The sequence below is a fragment of the Phalacrocorax carbo genome, chromosome 26 (assembly GCF_963921805.1).
Source record: "Phalacrocorax carbo chromosome 26, bPhaCar2.1, whole genome shotgun sequence".
Taxonomy (NCBI): domain Eukaryota; kingdom Metazoa; phylum Chordata; class Aves; order Suliformes; family Phalacrocoracidae; genus Phalacrocorax; species Phalacrocorax carbo.
The window spans coordinates 1,505,076-1,532,810 of record NC_087538.1 but is presented as its reverse complement, the minus strand read 5'-3'; the positions used below and the strand labels follow the sequence as shown (position 1 = coordinate 1,532,810).

The 27,735-nt window shown below is 48.1% G+C and overlaps 1 protein-coding gene across 1 annotated transcript; it reads right to left on the bottom strand.

The window, feature by feature from the left end:
- Nucleotides 1–23,624, bottom strand: LOC135317463 (protein ELYS-like; the record flags this gene model as incomplete). The annotated part of the gene is made up of 19 exons (XM_064473756.1): nt 23,504–23,624; nt 22,044–22,297; nt 19,092–19,272; nt 18,097–18,304; nt 16,710–16,826; nt 15,663–15,747; nt 13,529–13,679; nt 10,987–11,119; nt 10,718–10,899; nt 10,147–10,244; nt 6,599–6,686; nt 5,740–5,833; nt 4,147–4,270; nt 3,961–4,017; nt 2,601–2,747; nt 1,665–1,852; nt 1,349–1,493; nt 1,142–1,255; nt 1–129 (listed from the first exon to the last, which is right to left on the bottom strand). Coding segments are annotated over exons 1-19 (2,616 nt in total), but the record flags the coding sequence as incomplete, so codon positions are not given.
- Nucleotides 23,625–27,735: the final 4,111 nt, after the last annotated feature.

Here is a 27,735-nt window from a genome sequence, read left to right as displayed (position 1 = left end):
AGGCAGGTGGTAAGGCTTGGCTCTCTCTACAGCCAGCTGCCTCTGACCTCTAGGAAGGGTCTTGCCGTGCTGGGCTGAGAGAGAATTTCTGGCAACTGCTCTCTGTCTCCAGCGAGGAGCACGATCGTTCTGGTGAACAAAAAGCGTAAAGCAAGAAGTTTCACCCTGTATATTTAGCCAAGCGGAAGGAAGACTAGAATAATAGCAGAACCTACAACTTTAAGCTAAAACCATGCCGGCACCCTGCAGAACCTCAGTCTGACACGCTTGTCAGCACCCACAAGTTTCACGTGGCTGACAAAACAGCAGCCTTTCCCTTGTTTTTCCTGAAACGCCACTGCCCCAGGTGACTGAATCTCCAGGGCAGCGGCGGGTTCCGTTGGACAAGAGGAAGTGAGGATTAAAATGAGGAAGAGAAAGCTGCCTACACACCCCTTCCCCCGGGATGGAAGCTTTCAAACGCAGGACCTCAACCTTCCAGAACCACCCCACAAGTTTGCTTCCCTGGGAAACTATGGTTCTGGAAAGCAGCAAATGGATCACAGAACCACAACAGAAGTTCCCATAACACAGAATTTGACCTGCCTATTTTGAGACTCAGAAGTTAAGTAAGAATTTCTGTCCTAAAAGTGGTAAAACGAAAGCTGTGGAATTGCAGACCTCATGCTATAACTTGAGGAAATAATAAAAAGAACAACCCATGATGCAAATGTTGCCTGTGGGTTGGCACCCAGAGCTGCGTGTGAGATACCAGAGATGACGTACAACACACTCTTCATTCCACAGTGACCCAAACAACTTCCAATCATCCGAACCCTACATAACATACGTCCCTGAATATCTGAATGGTAAGAGTGGCTGACAGGAGATACTTATTTAATCCTCAGACACAAACAAACTGTTCAAAGTGGAGTCAACAACAGCCTGGAACACAGGATTTCCAACTGCACGGGGTAGCTTTGGAGCAGTGACACATTCTGTTCAACTTTTAGGTTCAGCTGTAACGTAAGGTGCAGAGGCTTATTGCAAGTATTTCAAAGAAGGGTGTGATAAAGAAAGCAGGATTCTTACTGAGCGCTGTTAAATCTAGTTAGTAACCCCTGAGAGAACCTTGCACACTTGGCAGGACTTTTACGCTTACCATGAGATGAACGTTCATTGCCTGGTTCAGCTGTGGGGCTGCCGTACAGTTGGCACGCTGCAGGTGCTGGACTAAAAGAATCTCATGAATCCGTAAAAATTTCTCCAAACACTTCTATGAGAAATAACACATTTGAAAACATATATGATGACCCTGCCTCTTCTCTTGGCAAAGAGGGGTTCAGATTTTCCTCTTGCCCACACTTACTTGTTCAGAGTCTGTGAAAGGCAGCCTCAGAAAGTCTTCCACTAGTCCCATCTCCCGACAGATGTCATACATGTCTTTTAATAGCTCTTCCTCCTTTAACTGAGTGGTGTGCTCCTGCAGCAGAGCCCAAGCCTCCGCCATGCACCTGCAGTTAATTTTGTGAGACGTAAAGGCATCTTAATGGTATCACCAAAAAGATGCCCCCCAGATATTGTGCTCAAAGTTCAAAGGAAGTGTAGGGGATTGTGATTTCTAGTGTTTGTTCTCCACCTCTCACAGTATTTGAGTGCCAAAATGGTGGCAGATATTTCTTTACCTATTGGACAACAGCACAGTGAGGAAAAGCCGCACTTCGCTACAGCTGGAGGCCGAGAGCTTCATCACCTGTGTGTATCTGAGGGCTCGCCTATGCTCTCCTTGGCACATGAGGGACTGAAGAATTCGCACGTCTTGCCACGACACAGGTTTGGTTGCAGTTGGTTCAACCAGCAGGGCCAGGGAGTTCTGCAGAAGGTAGAGATCAGGTTTCTTAAGATATAGAGACACACACGCGCACAACAAAACGATTCAAAAGTGTCTTCAGTAAGGGTGAATCTCTGTTGAATAAACTTAGATGGTGACTAATGAAGGGCTTGGTACCGGACAGGTAAATATAAATGCTGAAGTGTCTGCAGAAAAAAATATTCCGTGAGCCGTACAGAACAAAGGGAGTCCTTTGACAGGAGTGATTCACACCTGGCCAGGATAACCAAATCTCCGTAGGCAAACATCACCTCTCATAAAGACAAGTCATTCTCCCAGGCAAACAGGTTATATTAACATTGTGACGGGCAAAGAACAACCTTCAGCATCAGAGGGAACATGAATTAGATTGAAGAGTCACTTTTGCGGTCTTCTGTCTCAAATCTTGCTGCCAGGATGGCAGTTTGAATAGTTAAAGTCCCCAAACCACTGCTTTTGAGAAAGCGCTCGACTGCTCTGCTGAGAACAACCTGAACAGACGGCTTTGGCAAGTCACACGTCAAGCATTAACGCTGACTTCTTCATTGTCTTAATCCATTTCCTCTCAACGTAATTAAAACCAAACTGCAGATCATCACGTATTGCTGAAGGTGCTGCTGAAGCAGCATTACAAAAGAAGCTTCCCATGTTTTATCACCTGGTATCAGCTAAGCACCAGGGTTTTTACATCATTTGATAGATCATAGCATTGTATTGCAATGTGTGCCCAACTAAACTGTCACATGCTTACATCATAGTCCTTGTGGTCTAGAAGCCAAAATCCTTGGATAAGCTTAACAAGGCCCGAAGGGATGGCAAAGGCAGCTGCGAAGGAGTCGACGGAAGGTTCTGTTTTGTTCGGAAAGGGATGCGTGATGTCTAGCAGCAAGTAAATTGTCTGATATCAAGTATCTAATTAAGGCTAATAGATTTGCAAGACCAACAATTTATCACATGAAATAACATTATTACTATTGTTAATAGAATATTAATAGATACTAAAAGGAAATAAGAATATCATAGTGGTAGGACGCAGAAAATACTCATGTATTAGTCTTGCCATTTCATGCTGTTGCAACCTGAAGATAGTCAGGCCCTAACAACAAAATTGCATTCTGAATAAATAACCAGAAAGACAGACTCTCTGATTTCTCTAAGGCATTCAGAAAGGTTGCCTTTCGATATTTAAACAGTTCCGTTGGAAACACAGGCTCCCTCTTTACTCACTGGAGCCACCAGCTGGACATTCAAAACACGAGAACGGCCAATGCTTGATTATTAAAGCAAACAAATTCTACAGCTGGTTTCTTCCCTCCTTTCCAGCGTATATAAAACAAGTGAAATTAGGGTGTCCTTACAGCACAGCTTAGCTCTGCATGATTAAAACTGGATTTAAACCAGTATGTGGATCACTCATCGGCAGTGTCACTTTCTCTTTCTGACAGCTGTTTTGGGGGGTCTATTCTCATCAGAGAGCTCCGGGGTGCAACAGCTTTAAAGCCCCTGCTCTCTAGGCTCCCCTCTCGGGTCAGGCAACACACAACCAAAGCAACACAGTGTATTTCGGCAGCTTAAAAATTCAGTTTCTGCCCAATGACTTTTCCCTTCTCTCTCTCTATTATTCTGTGTGCCTGCACTTGTAACAGCACAAAAGCAAGCCCTCTTAGCTGTGCTGGAAAATGGATGATTTCAGCAACATCAGGTCCTGGTACACCGCTGTCAGAAATCCTTTTGCTCTGAAGCAGCACATTCTAGTGCATCGCTCGAGGAAGCAGCTGTTTGCTACAGCTGTGGGTGCTTCAAAAATGAAAAACAGTTTACATTTTGAGACAATCTAGGGGAGCTTTCTACCTTTAACATTGCTTAGTAAACCTGTTTTCTCACATCAGAAAAGACTTTGCAACAAAACATTTTAAACATTCCTAAACAATCCACAGTACAAAGAAATCCAACAATGCTTCTGTCTGCGACTTAATTCTTAACTACACGTGTTCATCCGCAGTGTGTTTGAAGCACAAATTAGAAAATGCATCGAACGCGGAGGTGACAGACATTTCAGACCCCTGATGCGCGTATACTGGAGGTGTGACAGAAATAACTCCAAGGGATACGATTGCATGTTTGTGGCTTTCTTCAACGCCTTCTAGCAAATAGAGCTCCAGCAGTGCCTGGAATGAAAAGGTAGAAGCTTTTTAAAAGTCCTCTCTTTGAGAAATCATTGGCTTTGGGGGAGGGCTGGGCTGGGGCTGGGGTTTGTGGTGGTGGTGGTGGTTGTTTTCAGGGAACACAACACTCACCTGTAAACTAGGAGGTGGGTATTTCCCCGTTCCTCCTTCCTCTCTCCGCCACATCTCCTCAACTTGGTCTCCCAACTGGGAAACCATCCCATCGATCATCAGGCAGTCAGAGTCCCGTTTGCCTCTGGAACAAAACGTAGCGAGGATTTGACAGAGGAAAACACTAATTCCAGCCTCTCGGTGTCACAGATTTCCTCCAGCCAAAACAAAACCAGCAAAAGCTCCCACGAGCCCAAGAAAGGAACAAACAGACAAAGGCACGATCGTGACTTGAAATAGACTGGAAAGAAATTTCGGAGTCAGGTGAAAGGTGCTCATTAGATCCTAGTGAATTATTAAAGGAGCTCCAAATAGGAATCCAAAAAGCTCCCTTATTAAGGGGAAAGTTGCAGCGACCTTTTAGTTTTCAGTTTTTCTTTTGTGCCGCATTACTTGTAATACAAGGGCAGTGTGAGCAAAGCTACCCCAAACCTCACGCCCCCAGCGGGAGTGTTCCCACGCACAGCGGTGAGACCCCAGCACGGCAATGTCAGGCTTTGGTCTCAGCACCTCGCTTCTGTTACTGAAAAACAGTCACGGTCAGAAAGCTGAGCCCGCAGCTGAATTCTGGTATCCCCTGAAGCAGCACGTTTGCGCCTCTGCACGTGCCATCACAGTGACGGAGGGCTGGCCTGTGAAACACTGCATTCCTCAGAAGCCCATCGCAGGCTCCTGCGGGCTGCGACGCCAGCCTTTCATTTCCCGAGGAGGACGAGCAGAAGCAGCACGCTGGAGGTGGTGCTTCTAAGGAGCCCGTGAGCCTGTACGAGAGTTACCTGAGAAGGACGCGCAGGAAGAGGAGCTTGAAAGCCAGCGCCTGACATAGAGCAGCTTCCACCTGGACTCCTCCTGCTGCACCTTGCTCACGGTGCCACAGCCACGGCTACTTGAGGACTTTCTTTAGGTTACAGAACAGTTGCCAAAGAAAAATCTGTTCTCACCTAACCCAAGGCACATCACCATTATGCTCGTGAGCCAGCCCAGGAAAGGGAGCTCCCGTGAGGAAGGGGCTTTTATCCAGTCGCCAGGAGAGCGCTGGCCGTGCCAGCTGCATGTGACTCTGCCCATCTCCTTCAACGACACCGCGGTGCTTGGGAGTGGGAGATTTGGGCCAATCCCCTTATCGCCATCTATCACTGGTCATTCAGAGAGATTATTTTTGCTTTGTTTTTTGTTTGTTTCTAAAACACGCTTTCTTCTGTGCCCAGAACAATTGCTCTGCAAAGGCCGTGCCTTGCTGACCTGGCCGTGACTGATCCTGTCCTCACCACACGACCTTTTCCAGTGGTAACAAATGACACAGAATTGCCAATGAATTACGTGCACGTCAAAACAATGATGATACCAACAAAGGGCACTAAGCAGAGGTATATATCAACATTTCAACACGGGAAAGGAACCTCTCTGTTCAGCAGGACACACGCATCACTCCAGTCAAGAGTGTTGCCAGCAAATGCATGAAGCGTAGCAAATACAGCTGCTGATGGAAAAGCCACTCGCTGCCGCTTCTGAATTTGCAGTGGAACTGCTCTAGAGCTTTCCTGCACGTCCTACCTTGATAAACGCTCCAGTTGCTGTCGATGACCAGCGTAGTAGCTCCGAATCAGAGGATAATTGTAGAAAGGTCTAGAGAAACGCATCTCGTCACCTACAGGCAATAAATAAGAAGTAAGTTAAAGAAGTCATATCACATTTTCAACCTACAGTTTTTGACTAAAAAGACAGAAGAACACACAAGCTAAGCATCAAAAGCACAGGCAAGCCTCCGACTTTGAAAGAAGCCCAGCCTCCTTCTGCCTTTGCTAAAAGAGACCTACGACACAGGAGTCAGTTCCTCCTTGTCCTAAGTGCCATTTCAAGCTTACAGGTGATGTAGCATCCAGAACATGTAGTGTCAGCTGAAGTTCACTCTAAAAAAAACCCCCAGTTCTCAAAGGGAATGGGTTTTTAAACGTGTCACGTGAACATGCGTAAGGCAGTTAAGGCTGACAATAGGATTTATAACCCATCCAAATGATGAACTATTTCCAAGGTGTATTTTTTCCTCAAACAATCCGTAAAAAGTTCAAAACACGCACGTCAGGCTTTTACTATAAAATCAAGCATTCCCGTGTTGGGCTTTAGGAGTTACTTGTTTACAATCCCAAGGATTTCAAGCTGTGGGCACGAGCAACTCCCTCCCTCAGAGGCTTAGTGCTGTTTCTGAGAAACACCCCGGAAAGAAACTGCTTCCATCATTCTACACGACGCAGTTGAAAAAACAGTGAAATCTCAATTTCAGCAGCAGAACTTCAGCATCTGCTGTCACTGAACGGGCACGACTTGGTATCGATGAAGCCTTGACAAAACCATGGGGAAGCAGGTGTTCATAGGAAGCACTGACTGCTACAGACGCGTGACAGTTTAGGCTTACCTGAGCCCTCGGGCAGGAGGCGGGACCCACAGAACCAGAGGACCACTCGTGCATACAAAGCTGCGAGGCTGGTCACCGCCAGCTTATGTGTCAAGTCTGCAAAACATGAAAAGAAGCTTAAGAGGACTGTTGGTGTGCAATTTCTTTTGTTTTTTATAAAGCTCCCCTCATTGCACTAAAGAGAAAGTAGAAAAATAACATGGTAGAAATCTTTGCCTGTGCATTTTTCACTCCGTATCACGTCCTTCTCTGAAGTAAAAGCCCACAATCACATGCAACCCTTACAAAGAAGAAGATTCACTGAAGGTTTAATAAAAAAAAGTGAAGTCGGAACTACTAAATCCACTCATGGATAAGGCACCTGTTCTTCACGTAGCAGAGACGTTTACTCTAGCAAAGGGATTTTCTCTTTTCTCCTCAATATGCCAGGAACAAGTTCTAATAGAAACAGCTACAGAAACTCATGCAACTCACTTTACATGTTACTCATTTAGGCTTCCTCTCTGATTTTAGTCATTTCCAATCCAATATTTGCATGCAATCACGCACTGCTAGCTGACAATCAAAGGGAGTATTTGTCACAGTGCCACATCCCGTTGCTGTAATTTCAAGCCGGGTGCTTGCACAGCTCCTTGCTGACCGCAGCCTCCCCACCCACTCGCACCAGCTCCCCAACAAACTCTTGCCCTGAGCTCAACGCGCGGTAAGTGGCAGCCCCAACCCCTCCCATTTAAGCCCCTTCTCCCCGCTACATCTGACTTTCTGCCAATCAGCAAAACCAACAGAAGCTCCTCTTTCCACAATTACAGCCCCAGCATCGTTCCAAATCTTCATAAGACATACCAGAGAGTTAGAAATACTGTGACAAACCTTCTCCAGGGAGCTCTTGTGCCTCTGTTAGAAAACAGTTCAAGACTGTGCTAAGGTTGCTCAAAAGCAACTGGCGGTGCTGCAGAGCCTGTAACCTCTGCGGGTCAGTGGAGCTGCAGGAGCCGTCAAACAGCGCAACACCTTTTCAAGAACAGGTATGAAATCGTTAGCCTACAGAGCCATTGCAGAGTTTCAAAGTGCACTTCCAGATCTGCGGGCAAGACCATCTACCAGCAGATCACTGAATGAGCTCAACTGGAAAGACTGACTCTAGGTTTGCAGCATGGCTGCACTAGTACTCACAGATTTGCTCAAATTCGTCTTTTGTATAGATCACTCGGCTCCACGTCCAGTCAAGGGCAAACTGTAAATTAGCAGCAGAACTTGGCTGCTCTTTAAAAAGAGAGAACAAAAAAGAAATGAATCAAGAATTCCAAACGAAGAAACCATGCAACATAAAAAAAACAGAACAAGTCTTACCTTTAGATGTCCAAAGCTTAATGCAGCCAGTCAGAAGCCCTACAGAACCTGTCTGGGCAGCAGCTGACAAGACCGCGTCTAACTGCTCCTCCTAAAAGTAACAGGCGAAATCAAAGGAGAATCCCACCTGCTGTCAACATCCCAACCACCAACAGTAAGTGCTTGTTTCTAACCCTACACTCACTCAGGCATCACAGGCTGGGCTGCTTGTTGCTGTGAGGAGCACATGGAATTTTTCCCCTGACACGTCAACTTCCCAAAGGCTAATTCTAATCTTTATTTGCATGCCTCTGCATTATCCTCTCAATTTACTGCGTTCCAATTAACTATTCCCAGCAACGTGCCCTGCTTATACCCATGGCACATGGGGTGCAGAGAAGTTTGCCATCAGGAATGCGCGAAGGGGACAGAACAAACAGAACTCTGCAACGTTTGCATGGAAGCAGTGAAGCCAAGATCAAGCAGCTTTCCAGGCTATGAAGACATGAAGGAGTTACGACACCCCAAACATTAAGTTGTCATTTCCCAAGATGACAGAAAAGAAGTGAAACATTGATGTTCTAATAGGTTTCAGGTTTAGGCGCTTCAAACACTGTGTTCTAATGCCGTGGCGATCCTTCAGAAGGGCAAAGCACAGGCAGGCACAGACGTGCACTGTTAAGGAGCAGCTTAGTGCAGCTGGTGTTCTGGTACTTCTTCCAGGTGAAATGAACATAGAAACATAGAATCATAGAATCCTTAAGGTTGGAAAAGCCCTCTAGGATCAATGAGTGCAACTGTCAACCCAACACTACCATGTCTCCTAAATCAGGCCCTCAAGTGCCACGTCTACATGTCTTTTCAATACCTCCAGGGATGGTGAGTCCCCCACCTCTCTGGGCAGCCTCTTCCAAGGCCTGACCACTCTTGCAGTGAAGGCATTTTCCCTAATATCCAACCTAAACCTCCCCGGTGCAGCTTGAAGCCGTTTCCTCTCGTTCTATCGCTAGTGACCTGGGAGAAGAGACCAACCCCCACCTCACAACAGCCTCCTGTCAGGCAGCTGCAGGGAGCGATAAGGTCTCCCCTCAGCCTCCTCTCCTCCAGGCCAAACAACCCCAGGTCCCTCAACCTCTCCTCATGAGACCTGTTCTCCAGACCCTTCCCCAGCTTTGTTGCCCTTCTCTGGACACGCACCGGCAACTCTATGTCCTTCTTGTCCCGAGGGGCCCAAGACTGAGCCCTCATCAAATTGTCCTTTTTAGGGCTTTTGCTTTTTGTTTGCTTCTTTCTTTGGCTTTTTAAGCACATTCACAAGTATCTTTCCCTTCTAAACAAAATCATCACATTCAAAGCCATTTCTACACATTCAAATACACACATCAGATTTCCATCTTTTTCTGAAAACCAGTCTCAGACAAGGAAACACACCGAGTACGACTTACGGTGGCAAACAAAACCCCAAACCAAGCTTCTTGTCCCTAATTCTGAGATTTGTCTTACTCACATTCACAAGCAATTCCTGCTCAAATCCCTAACAAGCCTCTGAATGATCTAGTCTCAATTCAGCAAAGGGTATGACAAATTTCTGCATTTCCCAATTATTTCCAACGTGGAGCTGACATCAGATCACCCAATCTGAATGGAAGAGCCTACATCAGGCTTGCAAAAGAAACAGCCTATGGGCCAGGCCAACCTGCCAAGACGTTCATGTTAGCTACCACCCTGTGCACAAGTGCGCTTTGCCCTAACGCACCCCCACAGATCTGGTGAGGAATCCAGTAGAGAGGAAGATGAGGGCAGGGAAAGACTGCTCTCCCCTGCCTACCAAGTGCTCCTCTGCCTGAAGGTTGTTCTGAGGGAACGATGCTTCCTTTTCTCCGTTCTGTCCTCTTTTCCCAGCTCATCAGGGATCAGAACCCGAACTCAGGACCACGCAGGCAGTTGCACTCATTGATGAGAGAGAAGGAACAGCTTTCCCCGACTTTCTCTTCCTGCTCCTAGAGCAGCGCTCTCTTCCTTTCTAGACATTCAGTCCCTGATCGTGCTTCAACGGGAGGCAACGGTGGGTTTACACTCCCAAGAGGGGACCTCAAACATTACATTTGATAAAACTGGTAGGGTACAATTGCAGTTACGCGTGTGGATGGGCAGGAGGAGCATTAAATGGTCCCTGACACCGAAAGCAGCGCCATGGAAAGCTTAGGAAAGCTCCATCTCTTGACATTCTCCATAAAGACACAGTAAAAGCTCACCTCCTTCTGGAAGCCGCTGCACGTCACATGAACAACTCCAGAGCTCAGCAGGCACGTGCCATCTGCAGAGACAACGAACGTTGGACAACATTCCATACTCTCACCGTGATGGTAGCACCAGTTTACATTTTTGTCACAGCAACCTCTGGAAAGGTACAACTGAGTACCCGTTTTCCTCATGACATCACTTACAGCCTTTTTTAGAAAAATAATGGCTGAGTGTAGAAATTTTACCTCCGGGGCTATCGAGGTGCTGCGCTTTGAGCTTCAGCCCAGAGTCATTTCATCTGATCACCAGCACCACCTCACGGGCTGCGTTACAGAAGCACCCAACCCCCAGACCCAGCCGCCTGTCAGGCAGGTGTCACAACAGCACACACTTGGTCAGTACAACGTCATCACAGTTGGGTGGGTGGGGGTTGGGGTGTTTCGGTTTGGTTGGGTTTTTGCGCGACAAACAGTGACCAGGAGAACCAATAAATGGCATTTGAGCTCGGTTTAAGCTTATCACTACTCAAAGCCGTGTAATACCTACCAAAATTATAGGTGCTTGGGTGAAAACACAGCTCAGGTTGTGGGTAAGAAGGAGGAACTCTCCAGCTTAGGCTGCGCTCCTGCACCACAACATCCAGAAGGAGGTTTGGAGCAGTCATGCTTGTCACAGCATCCAGTGACCACAGTGCAAAATAGGGGCAGTCCTGAAGGGATTCTTCTGGCCTGAAAGAAAACAAGCGCAGAAGCTAAACGCCGACTTTCCAGTGAATTATGGGGGGGGATACTGAAACCAGCTTCATAAAAACCTACCTTAGTGAGCCTGGCATTTGAGCCTCATACCAGCAGTCAAAGTCAAATACACCCAGATAAGTAGATGGTTTTCCCTGGCCGCGTGTGTTCACTTGCCAGCTGAAGACGGAGACACTGATGTCAGGAGATATGACTGGAAAAGACAAGACATTGTTTCTTATTGGGAGAAAATACAATCTATCTGACATTTTCAAAACATCACTTTCTAGTTTGGCTTCATTCTGTTACGTCACTCATGAAACGCAACACTTGACTAAGAAGAATTTTAAAAATGTACACCATAGCATCACCTCTGTGATAGGTTTCAGTCATGCTGCCCCCCTTTGCGAGTTCAACCTGTATCCGTCCTAAGACAAACCCAATACACAATTGTCAGGTAATCAAGTTTCCCATACAGTAAGAGTGCATCAAGATGGTTAGAAAAAAACAAAAACCAAAAAACAACCCACCACCCTAGGAAAACATACATTGCTGCTTTTAGAAAGCATACAAATTCTTGTCGTATACACTTGATCACTCAGCTGGCATTATTAATTTCCAGATTCGACTCGATTACGAGTGTTACGAATAGCTCCTTTCCAGCACAGTCAGAATGAAAGAACACAATTATCACACAAAACAAACACCAAAACCCAACCCCAACAAACAGGAGGTTGGAACAAAGAGTTTAACATCAAACATTGACCATGTTACACTCGGCTTCTCTCAAGAAGTGGCATGGTCTGTCGTCTCTGGGGAGAAGGCATTCTCCAGATGTGAGCAAAGTGGGGGGTGCATCCTTTACCCTGACAGAGCAGGGAACCAGGAGACAGGTCGTTTGGCAAAATGGGTCTCTGTTCTCTGCTGAGTTCATCAGGGCTGCTCAGGGAGCCTCCCACGCTTTACTGTGCGTCATCGTGAACTCCTGGGCCCTTTCACTTGTGTGAGCCGCTGAAACTGCCTTTGAAGATGTCAATTAGTTTCATAAATCAGAAGCCAGCTTCATTTCTAACCTCAACCCACATCCAACAGAAGCTCATGTGGGCCTACAACTTGAATAGTTTCTGGATAAAAGCATTTTTCCATGCCTCAGACTTCATGAAAAGGGGACCGAAAGGGCCTTTTTTGTTGGTTTTAGTTTGGGTTTTTTGGTGGGTGCGCCTGTTGGTTGTTTTTGACAAGGTTTTAGAAGGCCCTCTCCTCAGAATCATGACACAGGTGGAGAAAATCCAAAGGGGTTTTCATTAGATTTTGACACGCTGTTGTTAGAGGATGGCACCCCAAAAGAGGTGGAAGCTGCCTCTTCACGACTAAGACAAAGCTAATAAACACAAATAGCCTAGAAAGTCATGCCAGTGTCATCTTTGTAACAGCAGACATAAGTTAAGGCCAGTAAGAAGAGAGGGAAGGGCATTCACACACCCAAACAAAAGGCTGTGAAAGTTATCACTGCAGCCGGCTCAGAGATGTGCTCAGAGCATCACTGGATGTGCAAACCCAGAGATGCACATCTCATTATTGCAAGGTAATGAAAGACACCAGAGGAGTTTTAACTGTCGATCCAGACAAGGGAAGCCAGAAGCTCTTGCTTTAAGAGCTTGTAGGTGTAGGAACCTATTAGACACAGAGAGGGCAAAGTGCACAGGCAGATCATAGACTCGTAGAATCATTTAGGTTGGGAAAGGCCCTTAAGATCATCGAGCCCAACTGTAAACCCGATACTGCCAAGCCCACCACTAAACCCTGTCCCACAGCGCCACGTCTGCACATCTTTTAACTCCCTCCAGGGATGGTGACGCCACCACTTCCCTGGGCAGCCTGTTCCACTGCTTCGCAACCCTTTCTGTGAAGAAATTTTTCCTAAGATCCCAACTAAACCTTGTGCTCTAGACCCTTCACCAGCTTCGCTGCCCTGCTTTGGACACACTCAGCACCTCAGTATCTTTCTCGTAGCGAGGGGCCCAAAACTGAACACAGGATTCGAGGTGCAGCCTCAGCACCGCCGAGTAGGGGGGGACGATCACTGCCCTACTCCTGCTGGCCACACTCTCTCTCATACAAGCCAGGATGCTGGTGGCCTTCCTGGCCACGCGGGCACACTGCCGGCTCATCCAGGTGCTTGGGGAAGGTATCAAACAGATCTGGCCCCAGGACCGAGCCCTGGGGAACAGCACTCGTGACCAGCCGCCAGCTGGATGCAGGTGCAGGCATAGGTTGGAAGAGGGGAAAAAAGAAAGTTGAGGGAACATTCCTAAGCAATGGAGGGGATGATCCTACTGTTCAAAGACGAGAGCTGGAGGAATAAAATGACTGACAGGTGTTATAGAGGTGACCCCACCATACATCGCTACAGCATGTCAGCAAGCATTGCAGGGAAAAATAGGGTTTATTTTAACAAGTCCCACAGAACCTAAGCACCCAGTTTTTCCTTTGAAATAAGCCCAAGAAGTTAGTCTATACAGATATTGAAGACTTTCAGGCTGTGGGTATGGAACAGCATTCACTGCTTGGATGCCAAAGCCATTTAGTTTAGAACAACCAAAGACGGGCATCAGGAACAAACCTTCATCAACGCTGTCTTCTCTGTCAATGCAGTTGGTAAAGATTTCTACAGCCTGACAGCTGAGTAGTTTGGCCTTGCTGCCCTGCCCTCTCAAGGGAAAGGCTCCACCCGTCAGATCCAACCTGTACTTTTCAACACAGGATGCCAAACCCTGCGGAAAAATTCACAGGCGAGAGAAAGGTCATTCTGAGAGAAAAGCAGACATTATACCTCAGTAGGAAAGAATGTCCATGTCTAATAGAACCTGCATATTGTACTGTATCTCTCCCAGGCGCTTAATCTGATGGCAAAGAGAAACTACAGCTGACAAGCAAGAGAACTGAGTGTCAAACCGTAACGGGTAAGTTTGGCCGTAAAAGCTTTGCACATTTTCAGAACTGAGCATTTCCCTCGCATTACTGGTTCTAAATGTGTTTTGCAGAATTCCTTGCACCATCCCGGTTTCTTCACAAACCTACGTATTTATCTAGAAAGGGAGATCTGAAATAATGCCATACATAGGCATGCAAAGCGCTTTGCTCCATGACTGGATCACAGAACTGATGAAGTTAGAGGAGTCACGGCATTCCAGCAGCCAAAGCTCTCTTGCGAGGCATTATCTATAGGCACACACCGCTAGAGTGAAAGCCCATCCCTCGGGAGTAGCCATGAGAACGTCTTCCTGAGTCACACTCTTCTCTCAAACCACGTCAGCTCCTGCCAGCTCCTCCTCTCACCTCCTCAGGGACTAAAGGGTGAAATATGCCTCCCTGCCTTCACCAAGTGCAGCCAACAGCAAAACAACCCGGCGGACATGGCATGCACGTGGGCAAGGCGTTTAGGGGCACGAATTCCTACAGAGTCAGCCAACTACTTTGAGACCTACAGAAACTCCAGCAGGATTGTGTGGAACCTCTGAGACCACCATTTGCTAAGCAAGCATTGACTGAAATACTGTCTTTCCAAATACAGCACTTGGTCAAATGCTCTACCCTACAACACATGGGTGTGTGGATTGTGGACAAAGAGCAGCTCTACAGTTAAAAACCAACCAAACAAAACCAAAAGCTAAGCAGCTAAAAATCTCCAAAAACCTACCAGAAAATAAAAAAAAAATTGATTGTACCTCATTCTACCCAAGTTTCCTAAAGTTTCAGAGCTCTAGAAGGAACTGGCGTGAGACAATCCATTCTCGTATGACCTGATATGTTACATGTAACTCACCTACTCTGAGAACAGGCAAGCTTTCTCTTAACCATTCTAGGAAATACTACTAATAAATATCAAGGCTGTAGAGCACAGATCCTCTCCTACCGCACCTCAACAGGAAAGACATGCTCTGAATTAAGATTACTTTCCCATCAAAAAGATTTTGCAAGGGTTTCAGGCGTAACACTGAATAAAATGATACGTTCTAAAAACGCGTCTTCTATCTGTTAGATAACAGAGAGGTAAGGCTAGTTCATCTCTATTTTAAACACAACCTCTTTGGAGCCACTTCTCAAAATTTACATATACTTTTTTGACCAAATCAGACCACTCTTTACTGTATTTGCCTATTTTGCTGGCTTCAAGAGCAGAGTTCGTAGGTAACGCAGCCAAAAAGTAGAAAGAGTTCTCTTTAGAGCTACTAAGTTTCAGGACCAGCACCGAAGAGACCCTGCAGGTGAGCGTCATGTGAAGTCCTGCTGACAGAGCTCAAAGGGAAAACAAGAATTTAAACCTGAAGACCGGAACAGAATAAAGCTGTACGCCCGTGTTTTAAGGAAGGGAGACAGACAGAACCTTATTCAACTCTGCAGTTTGGTTAAACAGAGCTACTCAAAGCCCTGTCTTCTCTTCCTACAGGCCATTCACTTGGTGTTTAAATGAAGAATCATTTTATTTGTAAAAGCTGCTGCCTCTTCAGGAACTGAATTTATACGGGCTCTTTGCAGGCGGCCCTGCCTGGAACACACGACACGGCGGTATGAAATTGTACGACTTCTTTTCGAAAAGTATGGACAAAGGCCGTGCCCGGGAAGACTCAGCAAAAGATTCTTTCTTTTTAAGTCATCTCTGAATTGTCATGGTCAATATTCCCCCTGCCAACTTCACTGATACTCCCTTAGGGAAAAGGACTCTTTCCATCCTTTCACGGACGTGCACGTCTTACCTCGTACATGACTTGTCCTGAAGCCAAGCGCCTCCTGTCTGCGAACGCTAACTGCAACAGATGTAAACTCACGGCATCGCCTTCACTGGAAAAGGTACAAATGATGACATTTGGTTACAAAGCTGCTTTATAGTCCTCGTTACCCTTTCCTTAGGTCTAGGCTGAGGTTTCCTGAATAGCACTGTCTCACTGAAAAGAAAAACAGCCCTTCCCAAAACCTAAGAATTGGTCACATTTAGCCGCTAAACCACAAAGGAGGAAATACGGACACTAACAGCTTCTGGGGCAAAGGCTACCCATACAATCTGGAAGCTTCAAGATGTTCTGTGGAGTAAAAATGGTTGGGAACAGTTCTTGGCATTGAAGAGCTCGCAATCAAAACTGCTTTACAGTCAAACTGAAAAAGATTGCCACTCCACAAGCAGCCGAGCTGAGTAAATAGCTTGCTGATGCTGAAAGGGGCAGATCTTTCTCCCCTTCCCTTCCCACCAAAGCTCCAGTCCCTCCCCTGCACACACGGCACCTTCCACACCCTCCTTTCAGTCATTAGCCCAGCAGGAAACCACCGACTTGGCTGCTGAGCACCTTCCCTGCCAGCCGAGCTGAGCTGGCTCACCAAGGCTCAGGCTGGCACCAGGGAACCGGCCATGCTGTCACCTCCTCCTTTAGGGGCAGCAGGCTGGTGGATCCGCACCGTCAGTGCTCTGGAGCTGCAGCCTCCACTGCGCTCCATGGTATTTTCATACCACGGTGTGAATATCAGGCAAATCATGAAGCAGTCATCAGGAAACAAAGGAAGCCATTGAAGAATGCCAGCACAGAAATAGAGCCACTGTCGCTTTGCTGCCTTTCAGCAGGGAGGAACTAGTAGGTCCCTCTCCATCCCTGTTACATCCTGTACAAATCGCACCATCAGCCCCTTCCATACCGGAGAGAATCTCCTGCACGGCTAATTCAACAAAACAAATACACGTGGGTCAACTCTAGGTGAACAAATGCTCAAAAAAAAAAAAAAATCCCAGTGGCCGATAGTAAGCTTTTATTCACCTTTCTTGCGTCGACTGAACAGCCCACAAGTAGCAGCAGTTGCGAGGATCGTGCTCAGGCTCTTGAAAAGTAACGGCGCAGACAGGAATCCTTCCTCCTTCAAGCTGACAGTGGTGCCTGCAGGGTTAACAAAAACAGAAAGCAGGTGAGCCTGGTGGCCCTGCCTGTTTGTAGAAGGGGAGAAGCATCTTCTGAGCAAAGAGCCCCTGACGTGCTTCTCCTCAAGGCACAGAAGGTCACACTCCCGTCTCAAACAAGGGAGTCACGGGAGCGACTGCTTTTGATGCAACAGCCACGAGGTGAGGAAATTACTGTCCATCACGGGCAATAACCTGGCTTTATCTCCTCCTCTGCCTGCGGAGCAGGAACATGAAAGATTCCTTCAGCTGCCAGGCAAAAGATTCTTCCTACTCTTGTCGCCTGCTTCAATATTGAACTGAAAATGCAGCCTCTCTTCTGCACAAGCTGAAAACAGCGCCAAACACCAGTAGTGTCTTGTTTCTTTACTTGGACTATCTAAAGCCTTTCTCCTCCAGTCTTCTGAACCTTCCTTGCACCTTCACAATCTATTCCTGCCACCTCACTATCCCTCCACTCTCTATTCATGCCGCCAATAGTTCCCGGTGAGTCACTGCAGATTTGCTTAAGTGAATCCCGATCTGAATTGGGTCAGATATTCCAGGGGGGATTGCTCTTTGGCAGAGCTGAAATCATCTCCCTCATTTCTCTGTTGCTTATCCCTTGACATGACCCTTATTCCCCCTCCAAGTGTTCCAAGCAGACTTTCATTCCCATGCATCGCTGCCTTGGCATGGGTCAGTCCCCTCTTTTGGTCGAGGCTGAAATGTGGGAGAGAATGTCTTTTCAGCCACAGATCAGCTCTTGATCCTTCACGTCTCACTCCTTTCAACCGGGACGCTTTAAAGAATATGATCACCACAATCCCATCATTAACATACTTCAGCCTTTCAATGGGTGCCCTCATTGCAGGACCTGGTTCTGAGAAATAATGTCTACAATCTCTTTCATTGAAACACACACAACTCCTGCTGTCACTGAATACTGCTGGTGGAACAAACTGCCTTATGGAAAGCAGCTCTCTCACACCCTGACTGCTTGACAGAACCCAGAGAAGGGAGCTTTCCGCAGTTCCTCAGCCCACGGGCACAATAAGGAGAACAATCCCAGCCCGCTGGGGAGAAGGCGGCCCACTGAATCCAGGTATGGCTCAATGGCTACTTCAGAAGGGGATTCCTAAACAGGCCAAGATTACACTCCACATTTCCCTCCCTGAAAAAGGGCTCTTTAAATTAACAGACTTCCTCCTCAAGCAGAGCCTTGAGAGCCCTGCACCTCCAGGCGTGACCAAGTGCAAAGGCCGACTTACTCCCGCTGCAGAGTTTTCATATTCCACAGTGACAGGGAGCCGTCGGAAAAACCCACGGCGAGCTGGTTGCTTCTGCTGATGTAGCACAGGGTCGAGAGCGCTGTTCCTGAAGGACACTGTAACTGAAAGTAGAGATGTCTCCCTGCTCTGCTCACGGTTGCTCTTCCTTGTGAAACGCCAGCAGCAGCTCTAGTGACAACTGTTAGACCTGCACGCACAAAACCACACAATAAAGGAATGCGTTAGGCCATTCAGGTTGCATTTGAAACACTGACGTGACAACATGGATGATCTAATTCTACCGTCCCCGGCAAAATACCCATTGATGCAATACTTTGTCTGCTCTTCCCATTCTGTACGCATTCAGAGCACACAGGAACTCTCTGACTGGACAGGTATCCTCGCTCCTATTTCAAAACCAGGTGAAAGCGAAACCTCCATAGACAAATTCTTCCTGGGCTCTGCACATCAGGAGTTTGGGCCTCATGGTGAAGCTACTTGAAGTGACACCAGCTCCCGAGGCCACTCTTGTAAGAGCAAAAACAGCGTATGCAATCCGAGTACACCAAGTACAGGTTCCGTTTGGTGAAATGCAGGGATTTTGGTAAGGCATATTTACTTTAAAAAACAAGCCTCAACTTTGCCCCAAGTCAATGAACAGAAGCAGAAGAACATTCCCAGGAAATAGGGCACGTCCGACACACCTTCCTGTCAGGCAGCTGCACCGACTCAGATGGTCAGATTCCTACCCCTCACTGGTGAGAATCACCGTGACAGAGGGACCCTGGTGGGAGGGGGTATTTGTAACCTTAGGAGGAGTATGAAGCCACTCCCATTTTTAATCCTTTCAGGGCCAGACGATGTCAAACCGCCACCTGTCATCAGCAGCCATAAACGTCTGCACAGCAGTAGCTTCAAAGTGGGATGCGTGTTGTTGATTTAAAAGACACAAGTTTTCTTACTTTTCCGTTCAAGTTTAGAAACCGCAAGCTCACCCGATGGTTCATTCTCCCTCTGACTGCAAGAGAGATCATCCAAGCCAAGGTCCACCACAAGCAGATGACCAACATCTGTCGCCACCGCTGCCACGCCACAAAACCCTTGCAGAGCCCGGTGCAGGTGCCAAGGCCTCACGCTGGCTCCTCCGGGGTTAGTTATGGGCTCTACAGCAGTTACCTACAGGAAAACTACAAGTTAGTATTTCAGCTCTTTGACAAGCTTTGATAGAAATCACTCAAAAGTGAAGCCAGAATCAGCCCATCAGAAGCAAGAAAGTAAATACAGGTTTCTCAGACTTAAAAACACAGCATTGATCCCAATTATATCCAGACAAAACAAACAAACCAACCAACCCCCAAAAATGTCCTGTACAAAAATCCGTTACTGCCTTCCGTTTACGGGGTTTCCTGCAGGGATTTCGCTGAGCTCACTCCAACTGCAATGGTGCAGTCTATTATCACAGCTTACCAAGTTCCATTTTCTACTTAGAAACCATTAACTCGAAGACAACACAGAAAATCCGTTAAATGCAAGAAACTTGACCGTATTTAAGGGACTGGAGTAAGAAAGGCCAAACTCACTCTCGCTCTCCCACGGCCCCCAGCCCGTCAGCACTGGGATACAGCCCACGCCTTCTTTGCCAAACAGGTACTAGGGCAAATCTCGGCTCTCAGTCAGACGCGGCAGCGGCCAAGTTGCAGGGGAGACACACCGCTGCCACGGCAAGGGAGTCTTGTTACAGAGAGCGGAAGGGAGATACCAGCTTAGGGAAAGCTACACCAGTCCTCATTTAGAATCAACAGAGCAACCAGGGAAAGCAGAAAAGTTTTCAGTGCCGAAACAGCGGCAAAAAGCCCAGCAGCTGGTTCGCCAAAAGCCAGCTCCGGCTGAGGAGAAGCGCACGCTGCTCTGTAACACGCGGAGCCGCCTGCCAGCAGCTTTAGTACAAGGCCCTGATGGAGACAGACCTTTCCGCACCTGCAGCCCCTCCCGGGACAGCCCTGACGGCTCCAGCAGAGACACCAGCACGTGAGGGCTCCTGCACTAAGGCTCCACAACAAAAGAACACGGGCTGCCCTTCAGCCTCCTTGCATAATGTCACACAGTGACACCAGGGAGCTTTACATCAACAGCAACCTGTTACACGACAACGGAACAGAGCAGTGAGCACCACAAGGAGTCCTTTTTTTTATATATATTGGGTTTTCTCCCCAGAGGTGGGGAAAAATTGACCAAACCTCGAAGCCCCAAAGTTCTCTCCTCTCCCGTATCAAGCACTTGCCGTGACTGCGCTGCCTGGCAATCTGCTACAGAATTTACCTTTCCCCTGGGCCACAAGAATTCTACTCCTAGAAGTGCCCGCAGTATTTCAGACAACTTTATATTGTTTCACACTTCCTGGAAATCAGATGAAATCTCCAATCATCTCAGCTACTCAAAGCACCACCAAAAGTGCGTTGATTATTCGAATTCTTGCTGCTCCAAGCCTTGATGACTCTCAGGAGGAAAGCAGAAACACTGCACATATCGTGCTGCGGAATCAGCCAAAGTTCCCGTGTTGCTGTTAACTTCTTTTTCTTTTAAGGTCTCGTTTTGTTGTTGTACAACTGGCCCCAAATCCACCTTTTCCACTTTTGCATACAGCTTCCCAGTTTTAACGCTTCAGTTTTCCCTGTAGAAGCTCCTGGAACTGCCTGTTTTCCCACGGCACCAGCCACTGGCTTTGCACACTCTCCTACACTGCTGCCAGCTCCTTCTGGGAACGAACGCAGAAATCCTGTCTCAGCTCCCTGACTCTGCATGCTGCCCTTCTGCCTCACACAAACCAGCAAGAGTGGGGAAAATACCATTCCAGAGCTCTGAAACATGCAACCGTTATAAACCAATTTAATACCGTTAATATTTTCAATTCAGATTTGCTTTTACAAGTCTGAATGACTGCACGTCTATGTCAGCGCACAGCTTGCCTTTCCATCTCAATCGCTGAGATTTATCAGGACGATCGGCAAACCCACACAGCGGAGCACCAACCCAGCTCAGCTCGTTAGAAATCACCACCCCACAAACGCTCACTGCCAGCAATCACACTGTAGCGCTACAGACAAACAAACCCCGCCTGGATTCTAGCAAGTCAAACCAAACCACGCTCTGGAAAGCTGAGTAATACGGAAGTATTTATCTGTCGCAGATTCTAAGGTGGTAAAGACAGAGGGAACCTTGATGTTCCATTACCTTAAGGTGACTCTTGTCTACACTCAGATAAGGAGCCGAGGGGAAAGGACGTCATCTGAGTTTATGGGTTAGAGAAGGCAGGGAAAATTAGCAACGTTACACCAGAGTATCCCACCGGCACAAGCACCATATGCAATAAGCAGAGGTTCAAGGGCTTCAGGCTGGAAGTCAGTCTGTAACCACCTGCCAGGTAACGCAGTGAAGCCTGTTTTTTCCCATCCTAAGTCAACAGAAAAATGTGCTTTGCTCTAAAGTCACCTGCTTGCTAGTCCGAGACTCCTGGGAATGTGCCGAAGTCAGCTACAGCACAGCCATGGAAGTCTGAGATGTTTTAAAGACAGTATTTCTGACATAATGAACCATTCAGGACATGTATGTTACCAACACTTGAAAGGCAGGGTGAGGACGAGTTCTTTGTCACTCTGGCTAAAAAAAAAGTTAGTTTTCCAGGCCTTTTTGTCAAAGTGGAGAATGAGGTAACAATGTGCTCTACTGCAAAACCAGAAAACTTGTTTGACTCTCAGCAAACTCAAAGGATAACGGTACCGTTAACCCCACGATTTCACATCAAGGTGCTCTCGACTGGACACTCTGCAGTGACAGTATGATGACACAATAGAGACAATGGACGTCCTAGCAAAGAGACGCTCCAAAGCTGCTCCTGAAACAGCGTTATGCAGCACCTGACAACGTTTCCCCCATTAAAAAGCACCTACCCTTCCTGGCAGAACTACTGCTGTAACCACGCTCGATGTTCCAAGGTCGTACAGGCAGAGAACACTTCCCTCTGCTTCTCTCAAGCCAACCAGCAGCCCCGCTCCCGTCTGCCAGAAAACCTCCTTCACCACGCGGATGGTGGGAGGCTGCTCACGGGCTCCACTGAAACGGTGTGCAGAGAGCCGCTCTCCCGTCACAGCGCTCACGACCTCCAGCTGAGGGCCACACGCCAGCCAGGCCAGCCCATCTCTCCCTGGAAGAAGAGAAAAGGCTGGCTAAAGCAAACTCCCAAGAGAGGGTTGAAAACAACGGGAAAATCACAATCACTGCCCCTTTGCTTCAACAGAAGTACCTCACAGAGCAAGAGAGGCTTACCGAATTCGGGTCGATTATTGAAAATCACCCACTGAATCCTCAACCAATGCATCGTAAAATGAACCACCTTATGATTTTGCATTTGGACTTGTCATTCCTGCACTGAAGAATTCTGCTTGTTTGGGATAAAGATTACAATAGATTGGTCTCTAGTCTTTATACCATATTCAGCTTGGTTTTGCTAGAAATCATCTAAATACATATGAGAATACAACTCCTAAAGCATACTTCAAATATGGCAAAATCTCAGCCAATTCTTTTCTAGTTGACTAACTTTGCTCGACACACGCCTACTTTGGGCAGGGATTTGGACTTCAACAAGGAATTACCTCAAAATGGGCACTGCGGGAGCCAATTTCAACTTTTACACACGCTGATCACAGAGAGAAGTTAGCACATTTAGTTTCACTGAACTACTTCCAACACAAAGGGAGTATTAACTCAACTACTGCACTTACAGTCACACAGAGAGATTCTACATGGTCTCAGCAGAAGCCCGGACACCCAGGCAGGCCCCCAGCGCTACCTTCAGATCACCGACAAAGTCAGCTACCTCATCTGCTCAGCCGCTCTCAGCAGCTCTCCCGGGACACTCCTCTGCGTCCCATTAAATGCTCTGCAAACCTGGCTGCAGCGCCCAACAGGGCTTTCCTCTTCCTTCTGTTTTTAGTCAGGCTAGGAAAGAAAAAGCAGGGGAGGCTGCCTCTCTAACACTGTGGGAGAACTAGTTCTGCACGGGATGTTATGATGGTACCAATAAATACAGCCCAAAACCACACCAGGACTTTTTTGTAAACTGCCTTTCATTCCATTAGAAGTTGAGGAGGGCTCACTGACTTGCCCGTGTTATTTTAATAGCTCAAGACTGCCGCAGGCTGTTGTCCTTTCAAAGTTTAACTCTACTAATGTTTTAATGTTAACATTTTTCATCATTTTGTCATAGTTCATCCTTTCTGTTCTCTCAAAACCTGACGCACCTGAGCAGCACCAACCTGACACAGCTGATACTGTGACCCCGTGCCTCAGGTCACCTCCAGGCAGTAACAACTTCACAGCAAGACCCAATTTCAAGGAAAAGGCTCACCTCTGGAAAACCGCCCACGCAGCACAGACCCTCGCGTGAGCTCATCTTCCCCAAGGGCCTGAATGGTCACCTCGGGAAACTGCAGCAGGCTGCTCGTTACCTGAGCCGCGAGGTCTCGCATTCTTCACTGTGAATAGAGAAGAAAATGCCAAAAGAGGCTCCTGACAGCCAGAGACATTTTTGAGATTGACAGAACTTTCATCCCTTTGCCGTGAATAATCTCCCGGCCACCTCCTGCGGCTCTTTTCCTTAACAAAAGGGCACTCAGGACAGGTTTGGATCTCACAGCAGAGCAAAAGCAGAATCCTTTGCTTTTCTGATGCCTACGAGATCACCAACAAAAAGGGACGCAGGGGTACTGACAGGATAAACAACACGGGGAAAAAGCCCAAGACACTGGAGTCAAGTCAAGCAAGGCGGCACGAGTCAGAGAGTGAGTTTTGCATTAAAAAGCTCCAGAAAATAAATAAAAAAGAACAAGTTGAGAAATTACATGTTTGAGCAGAATCACATCCAGCCAAGTCAGTGTTCTGGGATGTCACCGTTGACTGACATGTAGTACATGAAAGTCAGGTTCAAAGGCCAACAATGTTACGGGCTTACTGAAGGAAAAGCTACAGATACGGTCAGTCGCAGCTGCAGACGTGATGTCACAAACCAGGTTCACTTCAGTGCCACCAAAAGAGAGGCCTTGCTGCTGCCCCCATCTCTCCATCTGCTCCTTCCTTCTGCTCCTGTATCCCTGTGCCTTCGCTTGCCCTGACCTGCACACGTTTTAGAGCTCCTTAGGAGCCACATTAACTCCCCAAGCAGACAGGGAACGCACCCACAAGAGCAGAGAGTTTTCCACCAGCTTAGAGAGTGAAACGGGGTTGCAGAGAGAGCCAGCAAGCATAAAAGCCGGCACAAGGAAGGAGGCAGGACACTGCACCGGGGAGAAGGAGAGGGGATTTGCCCATCTCCATTCTGTGGCCGTAAGCCGTCCTGCTAGCTCATGCACGTGTCAAACCACACACTCACTTTGCAAGGAGAGCTGCAAGAAACCCCTTCGCTTTTAGAAAGGGCAGCACCCAAGGCACTCTCAGTCAGCTCTGGACTCCCTCGTGCACGTAGAGGCTCACTCTCGCACGGAGGGAGGCTGAGGCTGACGGGCGTCATTCTTTCACTCAGCCAGATGTGGAAGCTAAAGTGATCTCAGGGAAGCGTTACTTGGTGGTCAGAGAAGGGACACCATTGCCTGACACTGCTCGGGTCACATTGTCTAAGGAAAGAGGACAAAGAGTGGGAAGAAGCCAAAGAAGAAGAAATGGAAGAAAAACTATGCTCTGTTGAGAAAAACAGCATCCGCTTTGTTGAACAGCAGGGAAAGATCACAATTATAGAGCTTTTTGAATTACTATTCATGACTGGCTCAGTGACATTTTCCCCAGAAATACAGCCCCCAACAGCCCCGATCCCGTATCTGATGCAGACCACAGATTTCATTTCCCTTTACATGAACAAACCCAAACCCGAGACACATCAGCGTTTGACACTAGAGCCCCTTTACCCAGCTGCCTCCCATGGTTATTCTCCAACACGACTATTCCTGCATGCAGGAGCTGCAGTCCCTCTCCAACGCGGCCAAGCTAGCAAAAGCTCCTCAGGTCACTCCTGAAAGTGTGCTCTGTTGCACACTGCTTGGCGTACCTGGACAGGCGGGCGCAGGCGCCGAGTGTCTCAGGGCAGAGCGCACACGCAGCCGTCCCGACAGAGGCAGAGCCCAGGGAAGACAACGTTCCCAGCGCTCCCACAGCGCTGGCCCCTCGCAGCACCAGTTCCAGAGTCACGGAGTCACAAGGGAGAGAAAGGCCTTCCGGAATCCCTGGGGGCAGCTGGTCCAGCCCCTGCGCAGGCAGGGTCCCCCAGAGCAGGCTGCCCAGGGCCAGGGCCCGGCGGCTGCTGAACCCCCAGTGCTCAAACACACCCCTTGCAAACAGCCGCCCGACGAGGGGAGCTGCGGAAACGTTGGCAGCCCACGCGACAGGCCCAGGGGTTTGGGGACTCGCTCCCACCAACTGAAGTATCCTCTCCTCCACACCAGTAAAACACCACCCCACCAGCAGGGGCTTGTCACCAGTCTTCCTCCAAAGCTCTGTCCGACGGCTCACTAGGCAGAAGACACAAAGTTAAGGGAAGCCTGATTAAGTTCGTTTCACTGCCTTAAACCAGCAAAGCCCAGGCACGTGGAAGCAGGAAAACGAGCTGAAGCAGGCAGGGAATGAGGAGCCGCCCTCAGCAGAGCAGGACACGGCACCGTGTGCCCAAAGGCAGGTGACAGCTGCCAGCCAAGGCTGACACAGCCACCCTGACTGATGGGCCTAAGGCGGCACTTGAACCACCGCGCTCAGCCCCACACGCCAGACGGGGGGTCAGCGGTGCCGACAGGATTAAGTCCTGACTGACTCCCGACAACAGACGCTGACGCTGACTGACGCCAGCCAGCTGAGTGCGGGCAGGCGATGCTGGCCGACTGACGCTGGCCGACTCACTCTGGCCGACTGACGCACGGCTCGGGGCCTCCTTCTGCCCTCGCACCTGGGCATCACCCCTGATGGAGCTGGGCGGGCAGAGGGGTCCCTGGCGCGGCCACTCATACCTGTCGGGCAGAGCTCGGGAAGCTGGAGAGGCCCCTGACTAGCAGAGGCGCTACTTAGCGACACGGAGCCGCTACTTAACAGCAGCTGAAACATCAGTGTGCCCTCAGCACTCTGCCAGCGACGCTGAAGGACATTAACTCTATCCCAGCTACAACCGGCACAGCTCTGAAGTTTTTAACCACCTCTCCCGTGGAGAGGAGTGTGGATTAAATGCCCAGCTCCCCGTTGGCTGCAGACCACAGGAAGGCACCAGAGATGGCTCTATAATTTTGTGTGAGGGAAAGGGCTGCGGACAAACCAAACGCGTTCGATATCTAATACTGTGATCACCTGCGCAGTTAGGCTCTCTTCTCAAACTCCTCCTTCCGCCTGTCAAGAGGATTTAACTACATAAGTAAAAAGGGAAAAAAGCTTCCTGCCTTTTTTCCCTTTAAGTGAGAAAAGTCCTTTCCTGTTCAGGCTCTGCTTAAGTCTTAAATAGAGCTGGTGACAAAGTAATTCCCTGATCTCCTCTTTCTGCTTTCAGAAGATCAGGTGTGATGTTTTGAAGTAACAACCATGGGAGCTGCACTTACATCCGTCACAGGAACTGTTTCCACAACAGGCACTAACAGCGGCATCGGACATTGTATCTTCACAAATGAGACACAACAACTCATCTGGACTAGGATCACCAGAGCAGGATGAGGAGGAAGAAGAGGGCGATGGCTCCTCTGGCAAAAAGGGAGGCTTTTCCTTCTTTCCTCGCACAGAAGCTTCCCTGGAGGGGGAGAGGGCCTGGTGGGAGAGAAAAGTTTAAAGATGGCTCAAAGAAAACTTTTCCAAGCTTTGGATTTTATCAAAGGAAGAGAACAGGTGGAATTCTTCTCACTCCACATTCGCCTTCTAAAACATAGGCCTTCAGATTAAACTACTCTTCTAGAGCCACAAGACCAGAAGAGGGAGGGGGGAACAATTTTCCTGCTGCAGAACTCTCCCTTTCCTTTGACCAAGCAAGAAATTAGCTCAGACCAGAAAAATAAATTTTGGACAGCTAGAAATCAGGTGAAATGAATCCCACCTCTCCTTTGCCAGGCGGCAAATGTACATTGCAGGCGCAGCACCAAGTTAGTCTCCGATCAAGTTCGTCTCTGAGTGATTACATTTTAGAAAGGGAAGGAGCCTGTGTTACAGCTTCTCCAGAAGGAGATCCATGGCAGCAAAACAGAAGTGCTACCAAGCACAGTTTAAAACAGCCGCTCCTCTCAGCACACAGGAGTGTTTTCTTAATTTACAGCAACAGGAAAAGTTCCGTCTCTTCCACACACGGGAGTTCATAGAAGTCAGAGGGGGGGGACATCTCAGTCCAGCGGCAATTTCTTACGTTTTGCAAGGAGCCTTTGCCACATCAAACAGAACCAAAACGACCTCTCCAAGAGAACGACTCCGCTACAAACACCACCAAAATGCTCTGCAGAAATACACGTTCTTAGCACAGCACAGGTTTAACCAGCTTCCAGGGGCATGAACACGGGGACCACCCTACTGCAACATGAGACAGTATCACAGATTTTAAGATTAAGACGCAATGACAGTGCTTCCTCCCCCGTCACT